The 27,828-nt window shown below is 38.2% G+C and overlaps 1 protein-coding gene and 1 pseudogene across 1 annotated transcript; both read right to left on the reverse strand.

Moving 5' to 3' along the window:
* Nucleotides 1-13,681: 13,681 nt before the first annotated feature.
* Nucleotides 13,682-14,982, reverse strand: LOC128598061 (procathepsin L-like; annotated as a pseudogene).
* Nucleotides 13,682-27,728, reverse strand: LOC128576061 (zinc finger protein 420-like). Its single transcript, XM_053578061.1, has 5 exons — nt 27,276-27,728; nt 22,037-22,095; nt 20,392-20,518; nt 20,031-20,126; nt 13,682-19,658 (listed from the first exon to the last, which is right to left on the reverse strand). Exons 2-5 carry the CDS (start codon nt 22,055-22,057, stop codon nt 18,529-18,531), a joined length of 1,374 nt encoding a protein of 457 aa, XP_053434036.1. The 5' UTR covers nt 22,058-22,095; nt 27,276-27,728; the 3' UTR covers nt 13,682-18,528.
* Between the last annotated feature and the right edge of the window lie 100 nt (nt 27,729-27,828).

The following is a 27,828-nucleotide window of genomic DNA, read 5'->3' on the forward strand; positions in this document are numbered from 1 at the left end:
TTGCTTGACCTCAATTGCTCACCAATTGAGGTTGCTGTGAACTATGATGATGCCCCAACACTCAACCCAGAGTGGCATGGTGAGACTGTCTAAATATATATATATATTTAGCACTGATAAACTCTCATAATTTGGTGGATAAAAGTGAATCCAACAACAGCCATTCAAAGAAAAACTAGATACATTATTGCTAATGTATAGAAATACAGCTGATTTTTGTTTGATGATATTATATATCCTGCAACTGTTGAATTTATTAGTTCCAGTAGTGTGTGTTTGTATTCGTCAGTACTTTCTATGGTCTATTTATTAGACCAGGTCATTTGCAAATAGTTTTACTTCTTCCATTTCAGCTTGGATGTTTTTAATTTATTTTTCTTGCCTAATTTTCTGGCTAGAACTTCCAGTACACTGTTGAATGGCAGTGGCACAAACAGGCATCCTTGTCTTGTTCCTTAGGGGGAAAGCTTTCAGTTGTTCACCAATGACTATATTAGTTGTAGGTTTTTCATAGGTGACTTTTATCATGTTAAGGGAAGTTCTGTATTCCTGATTTGTTGAAATATTTTTATCATGAAAGAATGTTGGATTTTGTCAAGTGGTTTTTTTTTTTTGAGATTTCTGACTGAATGGACTAGTATTGTTAATATCTTAAAAATTTTTCTCAACTAGGTTCTGAGATTCTATTTCCTTAAATATGAGTGAATAAATAGACTTCATCTTATTGGATATGGGTCTGGGTCAGCTCCATGAACACTGTTGTGATTCTTATTCTTGGTGTAGCACTGATAAGCTCTCATAATTTGGTGGGTAAAAGTGAATCTAACAACAGCCATTCAAAGAAAAACTAGAATATTCCCATACTGAGGGAGGATGAGTGAAGGGAGACTAAGGCTCCTAATCAACCATTGTATTGTCACAGGAAATAATGGGTTCTCAGTGTAATCCCTGCACACCATACTAGTTGCCGAAAGATTCAGAACATAGGCTTAGGATTGTCCTGATGATGTCCTACCTTGGTGTAGGGGGAAACCTCCAAGTTAGCCTTTATTTCTCCCAACCCCTGAAAGACTTCCATTACCATACTCCATGGAGGCTAACAAGTTCTAAGACTGCCTCAGTAATCTTGCAAACAAATTTCCACTAGATTCTTCAGCTTTTATCAGGATAGGCTCCCAAGAAATTACCTAGAATGCTAGATGACTCAGTCTAGCCCATAGTACTCATTCAATGAGTTACTTGATTTTCAGTTATTGTGGGTTTTGTATGTATTAGGCATTATTCTAGAAAATAGAGGCAGAGAATAACACATCGTTCTTACCTTAAAAGAGCTCTATCTTGGTGCCTTGCTCCTGACCTTTCCCTAGCATTATCTTCTAAAATGGTTGTCATTAAGCTGACCCAAGATTGCTTAAATTTGATGTATATAATGAGCTGATGATGATTACAAAAGCAGCTTCCATTTGACATTTTCTGTTTATTCATTATTTCATTTATCTCCACAAAAGCCTTATGAAGTGCTATATTAGAGTAAATAAAGCTGAAAGATACTTGGTCAGTAGAGCAAGGGTGAGACAGATTCAAACCCAGTAGCTGATGTCTTCAAAGGCCTCAAGACAAGACATTTAACTTGATTTTCCCTAAGAAATGGTGGTCTCTTACAGGAAGAACTATCTTAATGTTTTGGTAGGTGGACTCATCTTTCTGATTTAAACTGTTAGTTTCCCTTATACATTGGGGAATGTTTCTAGCATTCTGCTTCACATACAGTAGACCTGTGTAAGTTGACCACCTAAGGGACTGTAACAAACTGGTCAACATACAGAGTTGGTCAATGTGAGAAATTAGACCTACTGTACACTGAGACCTACATGTGATGCATGTCCACTTTATGAAAATTAGGTCAACTCCAGTAAGTGGTAAATGCAAGGAAACGGTCAACTATTTCTGTATATGGAAATTAATAATGTCATCTGAGACTGTCAACTAGGGTGACTACACATGGCTTTTCTAGAGTCAGTTTACACAATAGCTCAGGACTTAAGCAAGATTGTTCCAGGAACAGGGCCAATGGCCTTTTATGATCCAACCATAGAAGTCACATAACATAATTTCTGCCACACTTTATTGTTTGACACAGTTACAAGCCCACTTTGTTTCAAAGGGGTCATACAGCCCATCTTGATGGAAACTATGTCAAAGAGCTTGCAGCTAAGTTTGGAAACCACCATAGGCTGTTAATGAGAAGGACATCATCAAATTTACATTTTAATTATAAACCAATAATAAAGTTTGGCTTATAAGAATATAATAGCAAAAAGGAAGAGGAAATAAATAGAACTAAAGTTTTTATATTATACCAGAATTAAGTGTTAACATAAGTAGATTGTGATAAGGTGCATGCTGTAATCCCTACAACAGCCACTAACTCACAAAAAAAGTTCAGAAGTCATCCAAGGAACTACAATGATATACTGTCTCTATTTAATAAAAGAGAAGATAGTAAAGAAACAGAGGAACAAAAAAGGCATATAGAAAATCACAAATGGCAAATATCTATATCAACAATTTTGTGAAATGAGTGAATATTCTAAAAGGCAGAGATTACAGCTACTCTGGAAAACAGTTTGGCACTTTCTTATAAAAGTAACCTGCAATTGCCATATGACCCAGCAATTTGTACTTAGGTCATTTATCCCAGAGACATGAAAATATATGTTTGCAAAAACCCTAATACACAATATTCACCCTAGTTTTATTTGTAACAGCATGTCATTCTTTCTCTACCACCAGGAGGTCTAAACATTGATTAAGTATCTACTTTTTAAAGTTTAAGCACTCCTTAAGTAAAGAATAAGACTTGTTAGTCTTTCTCTACTTCAATGGGTATAGATACTCATTAAACAAAAAATAGGACTCGCTGTGTTTTCTGGGTTCTGTTAAACATTCCTTCTAGGTTGTAAAAGATTTACAGCAGATAATCCCCTGATCTTTTATAAGGCCTCCTGCAAATGATCTGGGTCTGTTACACCACATTACGAGTTACTGAGTTATCACTGGCACGCCCACCACCTTCTGAGCTGCACATCAAATCCCAAATGGCACCTGAACGTTGATCAAATAGGACTCAACCACATATGAAAGAACTCTCTTACCTTAAGGAATTTCCTTAAGGATTACCCAAACTCAGGGATCACACCATTTTCAGTTGCAGCCCATCTGCATGCAGAAGTTTTTAATAAATCTTTATAGCACCTTCCCCTCTAGCACAGTTCCAAACTGAAATCAACCCAGATGCACTTCACCAGGTGGATGGTTTAAAAAAAACTGGCATTCTGCTTCACTGGAGTGAAGGAAGCATCATTATGTAGATGGGATAATGTCTGATTCTGTCTCCAGGTCTGTTACCTGCAAAGATAAACTTGTAATTCTTCATTAGTGTAGAATCCAGTAGGCTTTAGTTTTAAGTGCCACACTTAGATACAATGTGCATGCCCTTGTTATGGGAGGTTAGCAAGGAATTTCTTTAAGGATTAATTTTTGGGCCAGTTCTTCAGAGGTACCTGAGACATTTACCTTCTCTTCTGTTAAGGATTTGGGGGTGAGGGGGTGAGAGCTGAGACTTTAATGTTCTTTTTACAGTGGAAACCTGGTGCAATTGGAGCAAGGTTCGTGGATTACATCAATGTCAATATCCTGGTTATGAGCTCATACTATAGTTGGGAGAAACTGAGTAAAATGTATAAGGGAATCTATTATTTCATAAAACTATGTCAGTCTACATTATCTTGGTAAGAATTTCAATTTACAAAGATTTTCAGACAATAAACTATCCACCTGTATGTTTGTTGCTCACTTGAAACACACTTTAGAGTCAAAAATGCAAATAGGTTGAAAGCAGAAGAGTAGAAAAAGTTATACCATGCAGTCACTCACTCTGAGAGCTATATTAATGTCAGATAAAACAGGCTAAGTACTGTGAACTAAAATAAAATCACAAGTCTCTTCCCCAGGGGCTGACTGACTTAGACCCACTCTTGGCCAAGGGGATCCCTAAAATTGAGTTGCTAGCCATGAGGAAAGAAATGCTTAATCTTACCCCTCTCCTTTCTAAGAGGTGTTCTTAGTGATCCAATAACAGCCTAAGGCTATGCAAGACATACCTACAGGTCCTCGATATATATAACAAGCACTTGGGTCTGGGCATGTGTATGGTAGTTTGTCTTTGATTAACAGACACTATGTTCAGTTCAGTAAATGATGCCAGCTCTGGAAACACACTTTTATAGCATATGCAATGTTGTACACTCCTGATCTGAATAGCAGGCCTTCCTGCTATTTACAACCATAGGGCAGATACGTATGTACAGAAGCTTTGGCCTGAAACTACGGCCCCCAAATAGAAAGATGTTTTCAGTTGGAAGCACATGCACAGGTCTCTTAACTCATCTCTTTGTGAAGTAAAAACAGACTTATGTTTCATATTCCTTAGGAAGCAGAATGAGGTTTGATAAACTTGGGAGTCCTTCTCCCATCATTTTCTCTTAGGTAGGCCTTCTTTAGAGCTGTTTGAGCACAAACAGCCATGGCTGTATCAGACTACTGAAAGAATCAAAATGTCTGATTTATTATCTCCTTTACATTTCACAGATATCCTAAAAAGTCACTGTATTAGTTCAGGCTACCATGACAAAATGCCACAGAACAGGTGGCTCATGCAACGGAAATTTATTTTCTCACAGTTATGGAGACTGGAAGTTGAAGATCTTGGCAGGTTTGATTTCTTCTGGGGTCTCTCCCATGGGCTTGCAGATGGCTGTTTTCTGTATACTCATACGACCATTTTTTTCTACATGTGCACATCCATGGTGTTTCTTCTTATAAGTACACCAGTCATATTAGATTCGGGTCCTACCCTATTACTTCACTTAACTGTAAATGTCTCATTAAAGGGCCTGTCTCCAGTTATATTGGGGATTAGGGCTTCAACACATGAATGCTGGGGGAAACACAATTCAGCCCATAGCAGTCACTATTCCCATCCAAAAGAAGAGGAAGAAGGTCATTGAGTTTAAATATTTTAGAAAATGGCAGATATATAATAACATGGACATTTTTTTGTCTGTACCTAATCTCAGTTCCAAAAGGTACACTTCTACATACAGTAGGTGCTACACAGACATCTGCTAAATAGAAAATGCCATGTGACAAAATAGTATCTATGCCTATCTCCAATTAACAGAGAAGAAAGATGCAGGGAAATGATAAAGGTGATCAGAGTTTGCCTCTTTAAATGTCTGGTAGAGATCTTTTCGACTGTGATCTGAAACTAAAGAAAAACATGGAGGACATGCAGTGGATGACTGAAATAAGTAGCCCCTTTGTCAATATTTGTGGCTTGGAATAGAGCTTTGAAGAAGATCAAAGAATTAGAAGGAGAAATAAGGTCTTTTTTGCAAGTAAGTTCCAAAAAGTGAAGATGGATCATAGATGGGATAGATTGTGAAATATTAGAGTTTCATGAGACTACATTAAAGCATTAAAAATGGTGGAGAAAGAGGTGGCAAAGAAATTAATAGTAGTCTCCGTGGGAGAATGATGAAAAATGAATATGTAGTCTCCGTGGGAGATATGTAATATCAAATGATTTTATTCTATTTGCTCTTACTGACAAATTTCTGAGGATTCAGCAGCTTCACTTTCTTTTTTTGGAGGCAGAGTCTCACTCTGTGACCCAGTCTAGAGGGCAGTGGCATCTAGTGATCCTCCTGCATCAGCTGCTCAGGTAGCTGTCACTACAGGTGTGCAACACCATGTTCAAGTAATTTTTTCCTTTTTTTTTTTTTTTTTTGTAGAGATGGAGGGTCTCACTCTTACTTAGGTTGTTCTCAAACTCCTGGCCTCAGGTAATACTCCTGTGCCAGCTTTCCAAAGTGCTAGGATTACAGGTGTGAGCCACTGTGCCTGGCCACCAACTTAAGTTTTGATGAGAAATCAAAATTCTGGGAGGGGAGACAAGATGGCGGACTGAAGCCAGCTTTCAACAAAGGCTCCCTTCCAGAAGGAGAGTTAAGGGACAGGAATTTAGTAAGTATCCTGGTGGACTTGAGCCTCACCAAGAGAGAAGGCTGAAGAACGCACATCAACACTGCTGAGGCAAGTTGTGATCACAAGGACGCAAACAAAAGGTACAAAATCCACCACCAAGCGGACGGGAGTCCCCCTCCCCCATGAGACCGGCTCAAGAGCCCCACAATTGAACAAGCGGGCAGAAATTAAAGGCCCTCCCACTACACTCCACGGGAGAGACCTTCTAAAAACTGGACCTACCTCCCCTACTGGGGTGCCGTGGCATTCTCCTGCCGGACATAGGGCTGAATAAAACTTTGGGAATCCTTTGCCGGCAACCCTGAATCCCCGGCGCTCCCCTCCTGCCCACTGAGGTCTGGAGGCCTGTCCCCCAGGACTTCGGATCCTTGGGTGATTTCTCAAGGGGAGTGGACAGTCCCCGAGTTGCGACTGGTCAGCATTGACTCTGAGGCACGCAAGTGAGGAGAGGGCACCGGGCTGAGGGGGAGTCACGCCTTGCGGCACTTCCCTGCGGTGCAGTGCACCAACCCTCCCCGGGCATACGGGGCCCAAGACTGAATAAGACTCTGGCCTCCCCGCTGAGAGCTGAGAACCCCTACTCTCACTTGGGGTCTGAGGGCCTATCCCCCAGAAGTTTGGATCCTTCGGTGATTTCTCGAGGGGAGTGCACAGTGCCTGAGCTGCGCCAGGTCAGCGCTGACTCTGGGATACGTGAGCGAGGAGAGGGCACTCTGCTGAGGGGAAATCAAGCCTTGGCGGCACTTCCCTGCGGTGCAGTGCAGGAGCCCTCCCCAGACCGTAGTATTGCGTAAAACTGAAAGAAACTCTAGCTTCCCTCCCCCACTCCCAATCGGGGTCTGGGGGCCCATCCCCCAAGAGTTCTGATTCTTGGGGGATCTCTTAAGGGGTGTGGACCCAGCACAAACTGCGGCCACTCAGTGCTGACTCTGGGGCGCGGGACAGAGGAGAAAAGGGTCGCCTGAGTGCCCACACCAGAGCAGCAGTTCCCTGGAGGTAGATCAACAGCCGTTTTTTCTTTAACGGCAGAACGCTCACTTCTGGATATTCTGAGACCACACCCCCTGTCTCCCTGGGCAACCAGAGGAGGCCACCGGGTGACACGGCTCACAAACCCGGGAAGCTTCCAGGACGGGCCGACCCAGAGAGGTGTTCAGACGCAATTCTCCAACAGCAAAGACGTTTCAACTCAAAACAGCCCGTCTTCTGTAGGTGACGACAGAACAGAGACAGAACCTCACAAAGTTGTCTGTTCTGTTCTGTTAGCAGCATCCATCAGGGACGGGGCTAAGCCTGAGTGAACACCTCCTTCCCATCACCTACATCAAACACTCAAAGATGTCAGGCCCCATCTCCTCCAGCTAGATAGCGGCAGTCTGCGGGGGCCTGGCAGACTTCCTTGCGATTCAGGCAGGTGCAAACCCCTGGAGTGTCTGTTCACTGCAGGCAACTGGGTTAGCCATCTGCAGAGATACCAGTGACTGGGTCCGACGGAGGGGCAAAGTGGGGAAGGAGACGTCAACCTTCCCAGACTGCTCTGTTTGCTGGGTGGCTCCTCCTGACTCCATGCTGCACTGGGGTGAGCTGTGTCAGAGGAGTCACCAGGCCCCTGTGATCCAGTTCCCAGAGACCTCTTGAACCCTTCCACCCGAGACAAGTGCCGATTGAGACAGTTGATTCGGACCTTTTGAACTGGGCTAATAGACTGAGGACTTTTCAAGCGGTGCCCTGGGTGTGCGATTGTAGGAAGGTTTGATTCTCCTTTTCCAACTGGGGCCAGAGGTGGGCAGGCGGGGTGACTTAATTGCTGATTTTTACACACAGCTGAGACTTCAAGCCAGAGTAGAAGTTGCAATAGGATCGAACAGAAACCAGCTGAAAACAAGACAGAACCACTTTGCTCCACCACACCAGACAGGGCCCCAGTTTCTCAGGCCACAACACTGTACGGGCCCTCGATAAAACCCCAGGGGAAAAACCAAAGGGAGTAAACCATGGGGCGGAATCAGCGGAAAAACTCTGGTAACATGAATAACCAGAATAGATCAACCCCCCCAAGAAAAGATACGGCAGATGTGATTGAAGATCCCATTCATAAACAACTGGCTGAGATGTCAGAAGTCAAATTCAGAATTTGGTTTGCAGACAAGATTAATAAAATGGAATTAGGAATTCGAGGAGAAATTCAAAAATTGTCTCAAGAATTTAACGAATTTAAAGACAAAACCACCAAAGACTTAGACACACTGAAACAAGAACTTACAGCCCTCAAAGATATGAAAAATACAGTAGAATCCCTCAGTAACAGAATGGAGCAAGCAGAAGAAAGGATTTCTGACATTGAAGATAAAGTCTTCGAACGCGCCCAATCTCTCAAAGAGGAAGAGAAATGGAGAGCAAAAACGGATCACTCACTCAGAGAGCTCTCAGATAATTCGAAAAAAAAACAACATAAGGGTTATAGGAATTTCGGAGAATGATGAAGTGGCTGCCAAGGACACAGAGGCCCTTCTACATGAAATTATGAAAGAAAATTTTCCAGACATGCCTAGAGAATCTGAAATTCAGATAGCAGACAGCTTCAGAACCGCAGCACGATTCAACCCCAATAAGCCATCTCCCAGACATATCATAATTAGCTTCACTAAAGTTAACATGAAAGAGAAGATTCTCAAAGCAGCCCGGCGAAAGAAAACTATAACGTACAAAGGTAAGAATATTAGAATAACTGCAGATCTCTCTGCTGAAACTTTTCAAGCAAGAAGAGGCTGGTCGTCAACTTTTAATCTCCTAAAACAAAAAAACTTTCAACCCAGGATCTCGTATCCAGCTAAACTGAGTTTCATCTATGATGGAGAAATTAAATACTTCAATGACATTCATATGTTGAAAAAATTTGCCATAAGTAAACAAGCTCTTCAGGATGTTCTCAGACCTATCCTCCATAATGACCAACCCAATCCTATACCACAAAAGTAAACTCACTCAGAAACTTCGGATCAAACTCCAACTTCCACACTGGCGAAAGGATTAAAAATGTCCACTGGACCTTTGAAAAACTCGATACCCAAAATTCCACCAGACTTATCAATACTCTCCATCAATGTGAATGGCTTAAACTGTCCTCTAAAGAGACATAGGTTAGCTGACTGGATACAAAAACTCAAGCCAGATATTTGTTGCATACAAGAGTCACATCTCAACTTAAAAGACAAATACAGACTCAGGGTGAAAGGATGGTCATCCATATTTCAGGCAAATGGTAATCAGCAAAAAGCAGGTGTTGCAATCTTATTTGCAGATACAGTAGGCTTTAAACCATCAAAAGTAAGGAAGGACAAGAATGGTCACTTCATATTTGTTAAGGGTAATACTCAATATGACGAGATCTCAATTATTACTATCTATGCACCCAATCAGAATGCACCTCAATTTATAAGAGAAACTCTAACAGACATGAGTAACTTGATTTCCTCCAGCTCCATAATCGTTGGAGATTTCAACACTCCCTTGGCAGTGTTGGATGGATCCTCCAGAAAGAAGCTGAGCAAAGAAATCTTAGATTTAAACCTAACCATCCAATATTTAGATTTAGAAGACATCTACAGAACATTTCATCCCAACAAAACTGAATACACATACTTCTCATCAGCCCACGGAACTTACTCCAAAATTGATCACATTTTAGGTCACAAGTCTAACCTCAGTAAATTTAAAGGAATAGAAATTATTCCATGCATCTTCTCGGACCATCATGGAATAAAACTTGAATTGAGTAACAACAGGAATCTGCATACCCATACAAAAACATGGAAGTTAAATAACCTTATGCTGAATGATAGCTGGGTCAGAGATGAGATTAAGAAAGAAATCACCAATTTTTTGGAACAAAACGACAATGAAGACACAAACTATCAGAACCTCTGGGACACTGCAAAGGCAGTTCTAAGAGGGAAATTTATAGCACTGCAAGCCTTCCTCAAGAGAACGGAAAGAGAGGAAGTTAACAACTTAATGGGACATCTCACGCAACTGGAAAAGGAAGAACATTCCAACCCCAAACCCAGTAGAAGAAAAGAAATAACCAAAATTAGAGCAGAATTAAATGAAATTGAAAACAAAAGAATAATACAACAGATCAATAAATCAAAAAGCTGGTTTTTTGAAAAGGTCAATAAAATAGATAAACCTCTGGCCAACCTAATCAGGAAAAAAAGAGTAAAATCTCTAATATCATCAATCAGAAACAACAAAGATGAAATAACCACAGACTCATCAGAAATCCAAAAAATCCTTAATGAATATTACAAGAAACTTTATTCTCAGAAATATGAAAATCTGAAGGAAATAGACCGATACTTGGAAGCACACCACCTTCCAAGACTTAACCAGAATCAAGTGGAAATGTTGAACAGACCCATATCAAGTTCAGAAATAGCATCAACTATACAAAACCTCCCTAAAAAGAAAAGCCCGGGACCAGATGGTTTCACGTCAGAATTCTACCAAACCTTTAAAGAGGAATTAGTACCTATATTACTCAACCTGTTCCAAAATGTAGAAAAAGAAGGAAGACTACCCAACATGTTCTATGAAGCAAACATCACCCTGATCCCCAAACCAGGAAAAGACCCAACAAGAAAAGAAAATTATAGACCAATATCACTAATGAATATAGATGCAAAAATATTCAACAAGATCCTAACAAACAGAATCCAGCAACACATCAAACAAATTATACATCATGACCAAGTTGGTTTTATCCCAGGGTCTCAAGGCTAGTTCAATATACGTAAATCTATAAATGTAATTCAGCACATAAACAAATTAAAAAACAAAGACCATATGATTCTCTCAATTGATGCAGAAAAAGCTTTTGATAATATCCAGCATCCCTTCATGATCAGAACACTCAAGAAAATTGGTCTAGAAGGGACTTTTCTTAAACTGATAGAGGCTATCTACAGCAAACCCACAGCCAATATCATATTGAATGGAGTTAAATTGGAATCATTTCCACTCAGATCAGGAACCAGACAAGGCTGCCCATTGTCTCCATTGCTTTTCAACATTGTAATGGAAGTTTTAGCCACCGCAATTAGGGAAGAAAAGGCGATCAAGGGTATCCATATAGGGTCAGAAGAGATCAAACTCTCGCTCTTCGCAGATGATATGATTGTGTATCTGGAAAACACTAGGGACTCTACTACAAAACTCCTAGAAGTGATCAAGGAATACAGCAGCGTCTCAGGTTACAAAATCAACATTCATAAATCGGTAGCCTTTATATACACCAACAACAGTCAAATTGAAAAAGCAGTTAAGGACTCTATCCCATTCACAGTAGAGCCAAAGAAGATGAAATATTTGGGAATTTACCTAACAAAAGACGTGAAAGATCTCTATAAAGAGAACTATGAAACTCTAAGAAAAGAAATAGCTGAAAATGTTAACAAATGGAAAAACATACCATGCTCATGGCTAGGAAGAATCAACATTATCAAAATGTCCATACTACCCAAAGCAATATATAATTTCAACGCACTCCCTATTAAAGCTCCACTGTCATATTTTAAAGATCTTGAAAAAACATTACTTCGTTTTATATGGAATCAGAAAAAACCTCAAATAGCCAAGATATTACTCAGAAATAAAAACAAAACAGGAGGAATCACACTACCAGACCTCAGACTTTACTACAAATCGATAGTGATCAAAACAGCATGGTATTGGCACAAAAACAGAGAAGTAGATATCTGGAACAGAATAGAGAACCAAGAGATGAATCCAGCTACTTACCGCTATTTGATTTTTGACAAGCCAATTAAAAACATTCAGTGGGGAAAAGATTCTGTATTTAACAAATGGTGCTGGGTGAACTGGCTGGCAACCTGCAGAAGACTGAAATTGGACCCACACCTTTCACCATTAACTAAGATAGACTCTCATTGGATTAAAGATTTAAACTTAAGACATGAAACCATAAAAATACTAGAGGAGAATGCAGGGAAAACCCTTGAAGAAATTGGTCTGGGTGAGTATTTCATGAGGAGAACCCCCCAGGCAATTGAAGCAGCTTCAAAAATACACTACTGGGACTTGATCAAACTAAAAAGCTTCTGCACAGCTAAGAACACAGTAAGCAGAGCAAGCAGACAGCCCTCAGAATGGGAGAAGATATTTGCAGGGTATATCTCTGACAAAGGTTTAATAACCAGAATCCACAGAGAACTCAAACGCATCAGCAAGAAAAAAACAAGGAATCCCATCGCAGGCTGGGCAAGGGATTTGAAGAGAAACTTCTCTGAAGAAGACAGGCGCACGGCCTTCAGACATATGAAAAAATGCTCATCATCTTTAATCATCAGAGAAATGCAAATCAAAACTACTTTGAGATATCATCTAACTCCAATGAGACTAGCCTATATCACAAAATCTCAAGACCAGAGATGTTGGCGTGGATGCGGAGAAAAGGGAACACTTCTGCACTGCTGGTGGGAATGCAAATTAATACATTCCTTTTGGAAAGATATATGGAGAACACTCAGAGATCTAAAAATAGATCTGCCATTCAATCCTGTAATTCCTCTGCTGGGCATATACCCAGAAGACCAAAAATCACAACATAACAAGGATATTTGTACCAGAATGTTTATTGCAGCCCAATTCATAATAGCTAAGTCATGGAAAAAGCCCAAGTGCCCATCGATCCACGAATGGATTAATAAATTGTGGTATATGTATACCATGGAATACTATGCAGCCTTAAAGAAAGATGGAGACTTTACCTCTTTCATGTTTACATGGATGGAGCTGGAACATATCCTTCTTAGTAAAGTATCCCAAGAATGGAAGAAAAAATACCCAATGTACACAGCCCTACTATGAAACTAATTTGGGACTCTCACATGAAAGCTATAACCCAGCTACAACTTAACAATAGGGGGAAGTGGGAAAGGGGGGGGTGGGTAGAGGGAGGGGAATCGGTGGGATCACACCTGTGGTGCATTTTACAGGGGTATTTGCGAAACTTGATAAATGTAGAATGTAAATGTTTTGGCACAGTAACTGAGATAACGCCGGAAAGGCTATGTTAACCACTGTGATAAAAATGTGTCAAATGGTTTATGAAGTGAGTGTATGATGCCCCATAATCATATCATTGTACACAGTTATGATTTAATAAAAAAAAAAGAGTATTAAACACAATAATAAAAAAAAAGAAATCAAAATTCTTATTAAAATATGGAAAGGTAAATTTTAGATTTTGATATTATCTCTATACATCAACAATGATATACTGAGCCATGATGCTCATACTGTAATATCTATCAATATTTTATGAATGAAAAACTTCCAAGTTAAACATCTGAAACTTAGTACCACAATTTTCACCTCTATTGATCTTCTATCAGAACATCTTTGAAATAGAGGCAGGCCTCTTTCTACTGCTAAATCATCACTGAGAAGAATCAATTATACTGAAGTAAACTCACTAAGTCTCCAGGTAGACTAACAAAAATGCAAACATCAATTATTACATAGAGATTATTGAAGCAGAATAACACAAAGGTTTATTTTTTATATTGTTTTATTTAAACAGGTAAAAAATTCTATCATCCTAAAAACAAAAATCCTAGGTTAGTAAATTAATCAGTAATACAAACTGATTATAGCAGTAATTAAAATAGAGGTAACGTTTTACCAGTGTACAACTGTCATGGAATTCACATTCACAATCGGATCTTTAATGATTCAAGGGTATATTCCATACAGTTGGGGCTGGCCAGTTTTAAGATAAAGTTCCTCTGCATACGTCAAGTGTTTCCTCATCACCGTCTGTCAGCTCATACAGTGGGATAGCTGGCTGCTGTGGTGATTACATGGTGGTTTCTCTGGTTAACGGCCACCTTTATGTAACCACTTATGTTCCAATCTTCACCAGCCAACACTTAACTGTGCTTTTTCAAATCTGTAGCCAACCACCAGAACACCATGATCCACATCTTCACTACTGCAGTTTGGCTTAAAATAAATGCCTTCTTTATAGAACTGGAAAGACTCATGGCCTGCATCAATAGCAACAGAGATGGGCCCCACAGTTGCTACGGCCCTCATCAGGGCCTTCTCTTTAGGGATGTCCCCGAAGACAGTGTCATTAGCAACAGAATACTTAGGCCTGTACCTTACAGGATTCATCCATTGCATTGTATAGGTGGGATTCCTCAGAGTCTAGGTCTCCATTCTCCTTAAGATACTGGAAGGTATAGTCCGTTACACCACCATTGCAGTCTTCATTGCCTTGAAGCTGAGTGCAGTCCACCAGGTTCTGGCCACTCAGTGAGATAAGTTTGCAGTTTCCCTTCAAGGGCACTACACTAAAAGCCCAACAAGAACCACTGACCCTGATTCTTCACAAGAGAATCCAGAAAGAGAGCCTTTCTGTCTCCAGTCCAGACACTTTCCCCTTCTTGTGCTTCTGGTTTCAAAAGCCATTCATCACCTGCCTGAATTCTTCATTGGTCATTCACCAAAGGCATTCATTGCCTTTGTGAAGCCGTATTTCCCTTGGCTGTATTCCTGATTGTGCAGTTCAATCATTTTCATATTCTTTTCCCACACTGCTCTCCTCTATCCTTCATTCCTGCCATACAGTCTTCTGTATTTTGCCTTCCACTGATACCAATGTGCATCTACACTGCCACAAATGTTGAAGCAGCCGAAGTTATTCCCACACAAAAGGCAGCCAGGATGAGTAAAAGATTCATGTTTCAAAAACCTGCTCGCAGCTGTGCAAGCGTACTTTGCAGACATGGATCCAGGCTGCTGAAGTCCACGATTCTTATCAGAAAAGGTTAAGTCGTCAGTAATCATGCTATGGCTGACACCTGTTGGTTATGATGACATTGCTGAACTACACTATTATCATCACACTGTCCTCTTGTCCTTTGATTGCTGCCTTTTGACCAGGCTAGGTCTCCCAGAAGAAAATAAACTCTTTCCTTTCCAGCAGTGAAAATACATTTCACTGACTGAATAAAAGTCATTTTATTCATGTCCAAAGTTCATTTTTAATTATTTGAAAATGCTTAAATGTTTTATAAACATGTTACCTTAATTTCCCATTGTCGTGGAAGGAAAAATATTAACTCTTCTTCTTGCCTCATCTCCATCTTCATTGCAGAGCCTTTCCCTCAGATACTTATTCAGAATAGGAATACCATCTTCCAGAACCTGATTCGCAGTCACCAAGCTCTGAGAATTGTATTCTGTAAAGATTTACCTTCTTACTATGCTACTACTGCAGAACTGAAAGGGGCAATTTCCCTAATGCCAAAAGTTAATTATATTGTTCGGGTGTGAGGTCTTGCTTGAAATAGTAAATTGGGAGTGCTCTTATTTTATTCATTCATGTTAAATTGTTAAATTTAGCACCTATTAATGTCAGACCATATGCTAGGTATAGGGGACATGGACCAGCTGACTACTCAGTTGAGCCACAGAGTCCAATGGAGGAATAAATGAGTGTTGGTTTCTTGTACTCTTTGGCCTTTGGAAACTATGCCTCAATAGATGTTAGAAGCTAGGGATCTTTGATCTGTCTTGCTTTTCATTTTTTCATTTTTAGCAAACTCACTTGCCTTGATGAAGGGAAATGTTTTCTAATTTGTTTTATTGTTTATCTGCTAAAGTTTTTTGGGATACAAAGTGATTATTCCCTCTACTGCTTAAGCAGTCCTGGTGACTAGAATTATTGCTGTCAGTGTGCTGTGACAAACGTTAGCTATGAATATGTATCTGGAAGAGAAGCCTCTTTTGCCTCACTAATTTATCCTGAATTTTTGCATTATTTCCTCTATCTATAGATAAATTAGAATTGTACTATATGTCAGGGACTTTACTACAGTTGTAGAAATAGCAATTTAAAAGACCGAGAATGTATTGTCATCTTTGAAGTTACCTTCTTAATCAGAATAAACACGACAAATTCATACACATATACCTCAAATAGTGACAAGCACTATTTTAAAAACCCTACAGAAATAGAATACAGACATGCTTTTTTGATAATATGATCAACTATGTAGACTGAAAAAACTTGTAGAAAATTCTTCCAGATGTAGCATTTACTGAAAGAGTGCCCTTTAAAACATATCATAGATTGGTAAAAATTAAGGAGAATCTTTTGAAAGAGGGAATGACATGAAAGTGTACTACAGCTATTGGCAGCTCCAAGGGTTGTCTACTAATCCTTGGTATCCTAGTTTTTATCAAGATAGCTACGTATCTTTAGGGGGAAGGAGAAAAATACTGGCAATCACTACGGCAAGTTGGTAGATAATGAAAACAAACTAAAAAGCTCAAATGGTTATCCTTAGCAGGATAACCTAAGAGGGTAGCAGAAAAAAAATCCATCCTGCAGAGTAAGACAGAAACAATCTAAGCTACCACTTTGGTTCTAAGAGGAGGAAAGCTACCTCCCTGAAGAATTTGTGGTCACAGGTAGGCCCTCATACAGATATAGGAACTGAATACACAGTATTTCCAAGGTCTGAAAAATTACAAGTCATGAATTTTAACTTAAAATGAACTCATTGTTAATGTCTTCAGGGCATGGTAGAAGAAAATGCAAATCCCTCTGAAAGAGCAAAAAAAGGATCTGAATAAAGGCCTACTCATATTCATTACATTCTAGAGTTTTCAAACATGCAATAAGAGAGAAAAGTCTTTCCTATATTAACTAAACATAAAGGATTCTCCATTAGTTTTCAGTGCCTCATATTAATACAAGGGATAATATTTGCAAAGTTTTTTTTTTTTTTTTACATAGAATTCTTCTCTGTCAACCAGACTAGGGTACAGTGGCATGATTATAGTTCACTACAACCTCAAAGACCAGGGCTCAAGCAATCCTCTTCCCTCAGCCTCCTGAATAGCTAAGACTATAGGCATGCACCACTATGCTTGGCTAATTTTGAATTTTGTGTAGCACTGAGATCCTACTATGTAGCTCAGGTTGGTCTCAAACTTCTGGCCTAAAGATCCTCTTGGCCCTTCAAAGTGTTGGGATGACAGGCATGAACCACCAAACATGGCCACTATTTTCAACACTTATTGTAAAATTGTATCAATGTATGGGTTAAAATATGTGCTCATATTCAAGCTCACAAATGAAAGAGGGCAGGTAAATTACCTACTCAATGTTTCAGTAATAAGAGAGTTGTACAACCAAGATATGTAACATAAGTTAAAAGAAGGTTTCTAGTAAGAGTTCTCTCAAGTTTAATCAAGCCTTAAGATGTGATGGAAAAATTTCTACATTCAAGTATTACTTAACCACAATAAATATTATAACCTTGAGTAAGGAGTAAATAGGAAGCAAATGAGATTCACATGTACAGGATTGTCTTCTAGTAAATTCATTAATGTTATATAACGTATGCATTACACTGAAAGCATCCCCATGCCACTTTATGAATTTGCTGATACTAAGTAACTTGTGAATCCTAAAGTTTTGTTTTATATTCCTTCATGTTCATTGGTTTCTCACCATTATGAATTATGTGATATTGAATAGGTCTGATCCATAAATAATGTTCTTCCCACACAGCTTATGAGAAGATTTCTAGCCAGCAGTTGAGTGCTAAATAAAGTGACCCCTATTTTCTCAATTTGTCTGTTCTAACTTGTATACAATCTCTGATGCTGTGTACTTTTTAAGTTAAGACATAACACTGTCAAGTCCCACACTGGTTCTTTTTTGTTGTTGTTGTTGTTTGTTTTTAGACATAGTCTCAGTCTGTTGCCCTGGGCAGAGGGCTATGGGATCACAGTTCACAGCAACCTCAAACTCTTGGGTTTAAGCAATCTTCTTGCCTCAGATCCCAAGTAGCTGGGTCTATAGGTGCCCACTACTACACGCAGCTAGTTTTTCTATTTTTAATAAAGATGGGGTCTTGCTCTTGCTCAGACTGGTCTTAAAACTCCTGAGTTCAAGCAGGATTGCACACATGAGCCACCTCGCTGGGCCACGGTCTCATACTGTTGACCTTCATCAGCATTTTTCCCCTTCAGAATGAATTCTATTACGTTTAAGTTTTGAGCTAAGACTAATGATCTTCCCACATTTCTTACATTCACAATATTTTACATAAGCTTGTATTTTCTGATGTTGAATAAGGTGTGAACACTGAATAAAAACTTTGCTAAGATACTCCTTCAACTTAGGATGATGTCCTAATAAATCCATTGTAAGTCAAGGAGCCTGCTGAATGTGTGTTACCTTCACAACTTAATAAAGTTGAAATATCATAAGCCAAAGCATCGTAAGACTTAGAGTCTGTTTATAATTATTAAGTTATGAATTACCTACTGTAAAGTTGTGAGCCATCAAGAAAGACTTTTGTACCTTGCTTACATTCATTTTTTCCCTCCAATATGACTTCTCTGATGTTGAGTGAGTCTGGCACTCCAGACAAAGGCCTTCCCACATTCCTTACATACATAGCGTTTCCCCTTAGCATGAGTTCTCTGATGTCGAGTAAGATGTGAATGTTGAATAAAGGCCTCCCCACATTCTTTACATTTATATGGTTTTTCTCCACTATGAATTCTCTGATGCTTAGTCAGTTCTGAGCCACAACTAAAGGCCTTCTCACAATCCTTACATTCATAAGGCTTCTCACCAGTATGAATTCTTAGATGTCGAATAAGGTGTGATAGCTGAATGAAAGCCTTCCCACATTCCTTACATTTATAAGGTCTCTCACCAGAATGAATTTTCTGATGTCGAGCAAATTGTGAGGCATGTCTAAAAGTCTTTCCACATTCCTTACATTCGTAAGGCTTTTCTCCAGTATGAATTCTCTGATGTTGAACAAGGTGTGAACCATGACTAAAGGTTTTTCCACAGTCTTTACACTTATAGGGTTTTTCACCAGTATGGATTCTTTGATGCTGAGTAAGTTCTGAGCCACAACTAAAGGCCTTCTCACAATCCTTACATTCATAAGGCTTCTCACCAGTATGTATTCTTAGATGTCGAATAAGGTGTGACAGCTGAATAAAGGCCTTCCCACAGTCTCTACATTCGTAGGGTTTCTCCCCAGTATGAATTTTTTGATGCCTATTAAGTTGTGAACGATGACCAAAAGCCTTACCACACTCTGTACATTCATAGGGTTTCTCACCAGTATGAAGTCTCTGATGTCGTGATCCACAACTAAAAGCCTTCCTATGTTCCTTACATTCATAAGGTCTCCTGTTAGTATGAATTCTCTGAGGAGAATCTTGAGAAATCTTATGAAAAACCTTATGAATATATGTTGCTGGTGGGTGCAGGTTAAAACTAGGCATTTTTTCACAGGTGATTTTCCTTTGCCTGCAATATTCTTCTTCAGTTCTCTGATGTCTTTCAGATAGGCTTCTGAAACAGGATCCACCAAACTCATGTCTTTTTAATCTTTCTATTACACACCAATGAAATGATTCTTTTTCAAAAATGCTCTTTTTGGGAAATAACTCCTTGGTATCACACATGCACTGTAAATCTGAAAAATAAAGTATGTGTGTGTATATATTATATTCCATGACAAAATAATATGTAGCACTTCTATGACAGAAACTGATGTGAAAATAATGCTTAATAGATGTAATGGCTGAAAACATTCTTAAATATTGAGACCTGGTGTCAGGGAGAAAACTAGAAAAAAAATTAAGGAAGACAACAATCTACTTCCCTAGGAAGAGAGAAAAATCAGTCACTTTTTTCTGTGTCTTAAGCCTCCCCATCTTCAGGCCTTCATCCTTGGAGAGGTACTTCCCAACAAAAATAGCCAGGCTGCTGCTATGGGGCCAGGCAGACAGCTGTTGTGGGACCAGGTGGCTGCCACACCTCCCCTCTGCTGCTAGCTCCCACTCACCTGGGCAAGGTCTTCGTGTTGTGTCCCTAGTTATCAGCCATAGTTGCTTCTCTTGCTCCAATAAGGAGATCACATCTGGCTTAACAATGGAAAATCCTGCATGTAAGAGAAGAAATGAAACATGATCAAGCCATCCACACGGCAGAATTCAAATCCGGCTTTTGGTCACTAAAGACAATCAAGGGAGTAACAAGAGGAAAATGTGAAGGTCTTCTAAAGAGCAGTGTGCAACAGAGATGCCATTTCCATAATCCTCAGTAGCAAGGAACAGAAATTCAGACAATCCCCAAATACACAAAGGTGAAGGTAGAACTTCCAAAGGGTGAATATTAACACTGAATCTGCAAGTAAATATCCTTACTGACTGAGAGAAGGTTGCTGTAGTTCTCCAGCATCACGTCTCTGTACAGTTCCCTCTGAGTAGCATCCAGGCAGTCCCATTCCTCTTGAGAGAAGTCTATGGCCACATCTTTGAATGCCACTGACTCCTGAAAAAAATCAACATATACATCACCAGTGAAATAAAACATGTTTTCAAGATGGTAAGAATGATGGAGAAAGCTGTTACAGAAAGTTAACAGACATAGGCTAGGGCTAGAGGCATGAGTGTGGTCCTAAGCAGGGAGCTCTAGCCCCGTCACTGTAGAAAAAAGTCTCCTTCAGATGGAAGGGGTGGAAATGAACAAATACTATCAAGTAGAGTTTTCCAAATATATGAAATTTGTGTAGCACAAAGCATATAGTTTTGAAGAATAAGAAAATAAACTCATGGGTTCCGTCCATTTTATTTATTTATTTATGTATGATAGAATCTTACTTTGTGGTCCTTGGTAGAGTGCTGTAGCAACATAGCTCAGAGCAACCTCAAACTCTTGGGTTCAAGTGATTTTCTTGCCTCAGCCTCCCAAGTAGCTGGGACTATAGGCAGCTGCCACAACACCTGGTGACTTTTGTTTGCTGTTGCTCAGGCTTGTCTCAAACTCCTGAGTTCAGGCAATCCACCTGCCGTGGCCTCAGGCATGAGCCACCATGCATGGCCTCAATCCATTTTATGTTATGTTTTTGTTTTTTTTTTTTTGAGACAGAGTTTTACTATGTTGCCCTTGGTAGAGTGCTGTGGCATCATAGCTCACAGCAACCTCAAACTCTTGGGCTTAAGCAATTCTCTTGCCTCAGCCTCCCAAGTAGCTGGGACTACAGGCACCCACTATAATGCCTGGCTATTATTTGGTTGTAGTTGTAATTGTTGTTTTTGTAGGCCCAGGCTGGGTTCGAACCTGCCAGCTCCATTGTATGTAGCTGGCACCCTAGCCGCTGAACTACGGGCGCTGAGCCCTTTTTGTATTATGTCTTAAATTATTTCTGAGTTTGAAGTACAATTTGTACATGATGTAATAATTTCCTGGTGACTTAGTTTCATGTTATATCAGAATATAAGATCATAAGCATCTGTCTTTGTCAATATAAATAATCTAATAAAAATGTTATTGCCTGGTATGTACAAGATAAGTGGCATATCTTATGGTTATAACTGATTTTAATCATTCGTAACCTTTATTTTTAGACATCTAAAATTTTCTAGATTTCTCAAGGTCTTCACAGAGAAAAGTTATTATCTAGTTATCCTATCACATCTAATTTAAAAATCCAGTGGAAGAAATCAAAGCTTTCTTATGTGCAGACTTACATGTGCAGTTTTACTCACATAAAACTTTATATATCCATTTTACTAAGCCACGGTTTTGTAAAGGGAGGCTTAATATTTCTTTTGAGGAGACAAGCCCCATCTTCATTTCTGGTTAAAATGAGGTTAATTAAGAGGTGTCTAATAATCTGCTGCTGACTGGGTATTCAAGGACATGTCCCTGGAGAGAAAAGGAGGGCTCAGGGAAGGCCTTGAGAAGTGTAATCCAGCATTCACAACAATAGGAGATCTTGGAGCAGGTTATAGAAAGATACTCTAGTATTTCAGGATAAACAATAAAAACAGGACAATTCCAACTCACGTGAGCTTTAGCTTTTAGCATTCTGTCTTCTTCTGGGAGATTATTCTGAGATGGCAGAGCTGGATGGAAAAAAGAAGTCAGAGGAGAGCCCGCTATCCTCAGATTTGCCAAACTGATTGCTACAATGATGCCTTCTCCCTCCCTAGCTGACAGACCACACATCTCTCAGCTCCATCCCAAACCTAAAGGAACTCTGACAGCAGAAATGCCACAATTATACCCAGGTGGCAAAAGTCTTAATTCCAACCTCTTACAGGAAGTTTCTTCAACATCCATGTTTCCACACTTTTGTTTTTAACTCTGTTTAAAATCACTCAGTGATTGTTTTGATACATGACCTATAACTTGTAGATGTTTTCACTAACAGGTCATTCAGAATAGCCTAGTCCCTCATTACGATATTTGGAAAATGTTTCCTTTGCTGTACCTTTTAATTAACCGTATGTCCTAGAGATCTTTTTATATTAGTACATAAATAGTCATTCAGAATAGCCTAGTCCCTCATTACGATATTTGGAAAATGTTTCCTTTGCTGTACCTTTTAATTAACCGTATGTCCTAGAGATCTTTTTATATTAGTACATAAATAGTCATTCAGAATAGCCTAGTCCCTCATTACGATATTTGGAAAATGTTTCCTTTGCTGTACCTTTTAAATAACCGTATGTCCTAGAGATCTTTTTATATTAGTACATAAATAGTCATTCAGAATAGCCTAGTCCCTCATTACGATATTTGGAAAATGTTTCCTTTGCTGTACCTTTTAATTAACCGTATGTCCTAGAGATCTTTTTATATTAGTACATAAAGAGCTACTTTATTTTTATTTGAACTGTTAAACATTTCTTCTTACAAATGATCCATCCTTTATTTAAGTAGCTGTCTGACAATGAATATTTAGATTATTCTCAAGTTATTGCTATGTATTTTATACTGTATCCCATATGCACAAATGTTATTTGTATGACAAATATTCAAAAGTAGAATTGCAGGGTCTATGCATTTAAAATTTTGACAAGAGAAATTGCTAAACTTCCTAGGAGAGAGCCTCTGCTGTAATTTATTACTGCTGAGGGCTTTATGTATTTTACTGTTAATACAAAAACACGTTAAGGAACGTTTTATGATTTCATCTGGTAGAAGAAAACGATTCTAGCTGGAAGCATGGGAATAAAAAAAGCACAGGGGTAAATACGTATGAGAATAAATTTAAATGAATATTAAGTAGGCCAAAAGTTTGTTATGTATAAGTACATGTAGAATTAAAATTCATTACCAAGAAATATGCATACTGGAGGTATGGTGCAAGAGGAGAAAATAGACAGCAATTATTTGCATTAAGCAATAATATGTCAGGATATGTGTTGTAATTTATAAACACTAAAATAAACCTAAATATAGAAAAAAATAAAAGAAAAAAGGTAAAGATAAAAATACGTAATTGATTCAAAATGAGGCAAAAGAGAACATAAAGCTGATGCATTAAAAACACATCATAATAGAATAGATATAAACCTGACTGTATAAGTAATCATATTTAATGTAAGCCAACAAAGGCTAAAATTTTCACATCATATTAAAAATAAAATTCAAATACAAGCAGTTAAACTTTAAATAGGAACATAGAGAAAAATTAAAATTAAAAATAAAAGGATAGAGAAAGTCACAGCATGTAAACAAACCCCAAACAGCAGGTTTAACTAGAGTAATAGAAGACAAAATAGATTAAGCATGTTTTATTAATCTAGGTAGGGTTGCACAAAATAGATTTAATGTTTTCTAGTTAATCTTGGATATTCACAATAATAAAGATAAGATTTTCCCAACAGGAAAATCACAAAATTATAAATCTGTATGTATACAGTAACATAACTTTAAAACGTATAATGCAAAAATAGACATAAATTAAAGAAAAAGTAGACAAAATACGAAGATAATGAGAGATTTAACACACCATTCTCCATATCAAATGTAATAGTAAAAAAATCAGCAAAGATTAAGAATCTGTCATAAATAGCAATGTTGATCTGATATACAAAGAACACTACAATCAAATGATGGAATTTACATTTCTTTCCAGTGTGGCTTGAAATATTTACCTAAACTGGCCATATCCCTAGACTATAAAGAAAGGTTCTACAACTTTCAACAAGGAAATTGTTCACAGTATATTTACAGACCATATGGTACTAAGCTGAAAGTCGTTTATAAAAATCTCCAACTGCCTAGAAATTAAACTGTATACTTAAAAAATACCTTTAATCAAAGAAGAAGTCAAAATTGAAATCAAAATATATGAATTGAAAAATAATGATGTATGACATATCAAAACTTGTGGGATGTGCCTAAAAGTAGTGCACAGGGACAAACCTACGGCCTTAAAAAAAAGCAGCCTTAAATACAATTTATAGCTTTCTCATAGGAAAAAAATAAGGCTGAAAATTAAGTGTTCAAGTTCTCATCTCAAGAAGCTAGAAAAGGAATAGTAAGACAAACCTAATGAAAAAAATTAAAAGAAAGATCATGGTAAGCAAAGATACAATAGAGAAAAACAAACAAAATCCAAAATTGTTCCTTTGTAAATATTAACAACAATGATAAATTCCTAACAAGGCCAACCAACAACAAAAAAGAGTAACAAGGATGATAATAATAATAGTAAGAATTTAAAAGATGTGCTTATAGATTCTACAAACATGAAAAGGAAAATCATATAAACTTTAACCCAGTAAATATAAAAATTTAGGTGAAACATATAAGTTTCTCAATAATCATAAGTGGAATATGAATAGTCTATTATGTAAGAAATCAGTCTTTAAAAATTCCCACAAAGAAAAAAAATTCCCTCAAAGAAAAACAAGGCCCAGATGATTTCACCAATGACATTTTCCAAAAACTTAAGGAAGAAATGTCATTGATCTTAAACAAACTCTTTTTTAATGAGGTCAGCATAACCTTGATGAAAAACCTGACAAGGAAGAAGGAAAAACTACAGACCAATCCCCCTCATGAATAAAGCTATAAAATCATAAACAAAACATCAGCAAATCAAAATCAGTTAATATGTAAAAATAATCTATCACACTCAAGTGGGATTAATTTGAAGACTGTAGGAGTTCCCTGACAGATGCAAACCAATTAATGTAATTCACCTCATTAACAAAACAAAAGGGAAAATTATATGATCACCCTGATGCAGAAAAATCATCTGACAAAATTCAGCATCTAATCTGATTTTAAAATGATTCTGAGCAAACCAGAAATCAAAGGGAATGTGACCATAAACCAGATAGGCATATCTTAAAGTGCTGCCTCAAAACTCAAAATTAATGCTAAAATACTGAAAAACATTTCCCTTATGATTCGGAAAAAGAAAAGACTCACCATTTCTATTCAACTCAAGTTTTGAGTTAGTGCAATAGAGCAAGAACAAAAACCAAAAGGCATAAGTACGGAAAAAGAACTAGTTAATATTATTCACAGAGGACATACTTGTTAACATAAAAATCTAGACGAATTTACAGATAAACTACTAGATTTGACTGATTTCATCAAGGTTGCCAGATACAGGCTAACTTAAAATGAGTCAACTTGATTTCTATATATCAAGAACAAACAGAAAAAGAAAATTTTAAATGATGTCCCCTTTCAACAATGTAAAAAGACCCTCAGACTTAAAATGGCAGAATATTACTGAAAAAAGATATGGAGATATAGAAACACCATGTTCATAAATTAAAAGACTTAGAAGACCATTATGAGTGGCAATTCTCTGCAAAACCCTATAGTTTCAATATCATCCTAATTTAAAAATCTAGCAATTTGTTTTAGGAAATTGGCAAAATTGGTGCTAAAATTCATGTAGAAATGTAAAGAGCCAAGAATAGCCAAAGCAATCTAAAAGGACAACAAAGTTAAAGATCATTTCAGATCAAATAGAGACTACAGGAATAGATTCATACATATAGTTACCTGATACATGACAAAGGTGTAATTTCAGTACAGCGGAGAAAGGATAATCTTTTTAATAAATGGTGCTGTGTCCATTAGCTATCCATATTGGAAAAAAAAATTCAAGCTCTAGAAATCAGTTCCCGATGGCTACACATACAAATATGAAAGGCAAAATACTTCTAAAAGAAAGCATAAAATAACATATTCGTGGCCTTGGAAGTGACAATTATTTTTTAAAATAGGACAAACAAAAAAGCACTAACCATAAAAAAAATTAATAAAATTGACCATATTAAAATTAAGAACTTCTGTGCATCAAAATATGTCACTTAGGCAACCACAGACTGTAAAAAGATGCTACCACACATATATCCAGCAAAGGATTCATCTCCAGAATCTACATATATAGTTTTATATCTCCTAAAATCAACAACAAAAAGACAATAGAAAAATAGGCCAAAATTTAAACAGACACGTCACAAAGAGAATATTCAAATGACCAATAAACCATAAGAAAAAGTACTCAACTTTATTAGTCATCAGGGAAACGTACACACATAGGAAGGGCTAACACGAAAACATGAAAAGTACCCAGTATTAGTGAGGATGTCAAGGAACTACAATTCTCATACACTGATGGTGGGAGAATAAGTTAGTGCAATTACTTTAAAAAAAACTTCTGGCAGTATTTTCTTTGAGCATTTTCACTCCCTAAAGCCCAGCAATTTCAGTACTAAGTAGAAGCCCAAAAGAAATGCACATTTACTGAACGTTCACAATAGAGGCTTTTTCTTTTACTAACTTATGTTTTCCTTTTCAACAAGAACAAAGTTGCAGCCTTTGTAATGGTCTGAAACTGAAAACCATTCAACTGTGCATTACAGTGGAACTGTGCTATAGTCTCACAACAGAACACTATAGAACAGTAAGAATGAATGAGCTATAGCATGTAACAATAGTATCTCGCAAACAATACTGAACAACTAAAAGAAGCCAGGCAGAAAAGGGTACATACAGTATAATACCATTTAGATAAAATTAAAAATAAGTAAATCTCTAATGCCTTAGAAACTAGGATAGTGGTTACTTTTGGTGGTAAAATGAGTGGGCAGGGGTGTAGAATTAGAATGTTGGCAGTGACTTCCAATAGCCCCCCAAATTCATCAAGCTGTTTATGTACAATTTTTTTCCGTATGCATACGCTTGAACAAGTATTAACATGCCATAAAACAGCGATATTAAAAACAAAACACTGACAACACCATGGGTTGGAAGAGCCACTTACTTTCAAGAACACATGGGCATTCTATCTAGAGGTAGAACTTTAGAACTTTTAAAACAGGTGTCATACAGATTCCAACCCGTATTCCAGAGGGATTCGTCCCAACATCAATCCTCAGAAACACAGAATGGAAAGACTGGAGTTATTCACAATGGAGACGAATGTCATGGCGCTTTTAAGTCCCATTCACAAGTCCCCGAAGACATCTACGACCCCTTCGCACATGCCCCGCCTGCTCAGGATCAGGCCCCGCCCCTGGTGCTGGGCCCTGCTCCCAGCTGTAAGGTAAGCGGCCTCTTTCAGTACTTTGCTTTCTCACGTAGAGTCACACCTACACCACACGGCCGCAAAGCACTAACACATCCAGTCCGGGACATATGTGCAGTCCACTGCCACCTCTTTAGCTTGAACTCGCACTCAAATTCCCAGTCCGTGCCCTCACGGTTCGAGCATCTCCTCCGGAACCTACAGCGTCCGCGCAAATCCCGTACGGCCTCAGCCAATCTGCGTCAAGGAAGGCTCGGTCGAGGCGGAAGCGGCTCCTGGCGCGGGGGCC

Source organism: Nycticebus coucang, chromosome 2 (assembly GCF_027406575.1).
Source record: "Nycticebus coucang isolate mNycCou1 chromosome 2, mNycCou1.pri, whole genome shotgun sequence".
In the NCBI taxonomy this organism is placed as follows: Eukaryota; Metazoa; Chordata; class Mammalia; order Primates; family Lorisidae; genus Nycticebus; species Nycticebus coucang.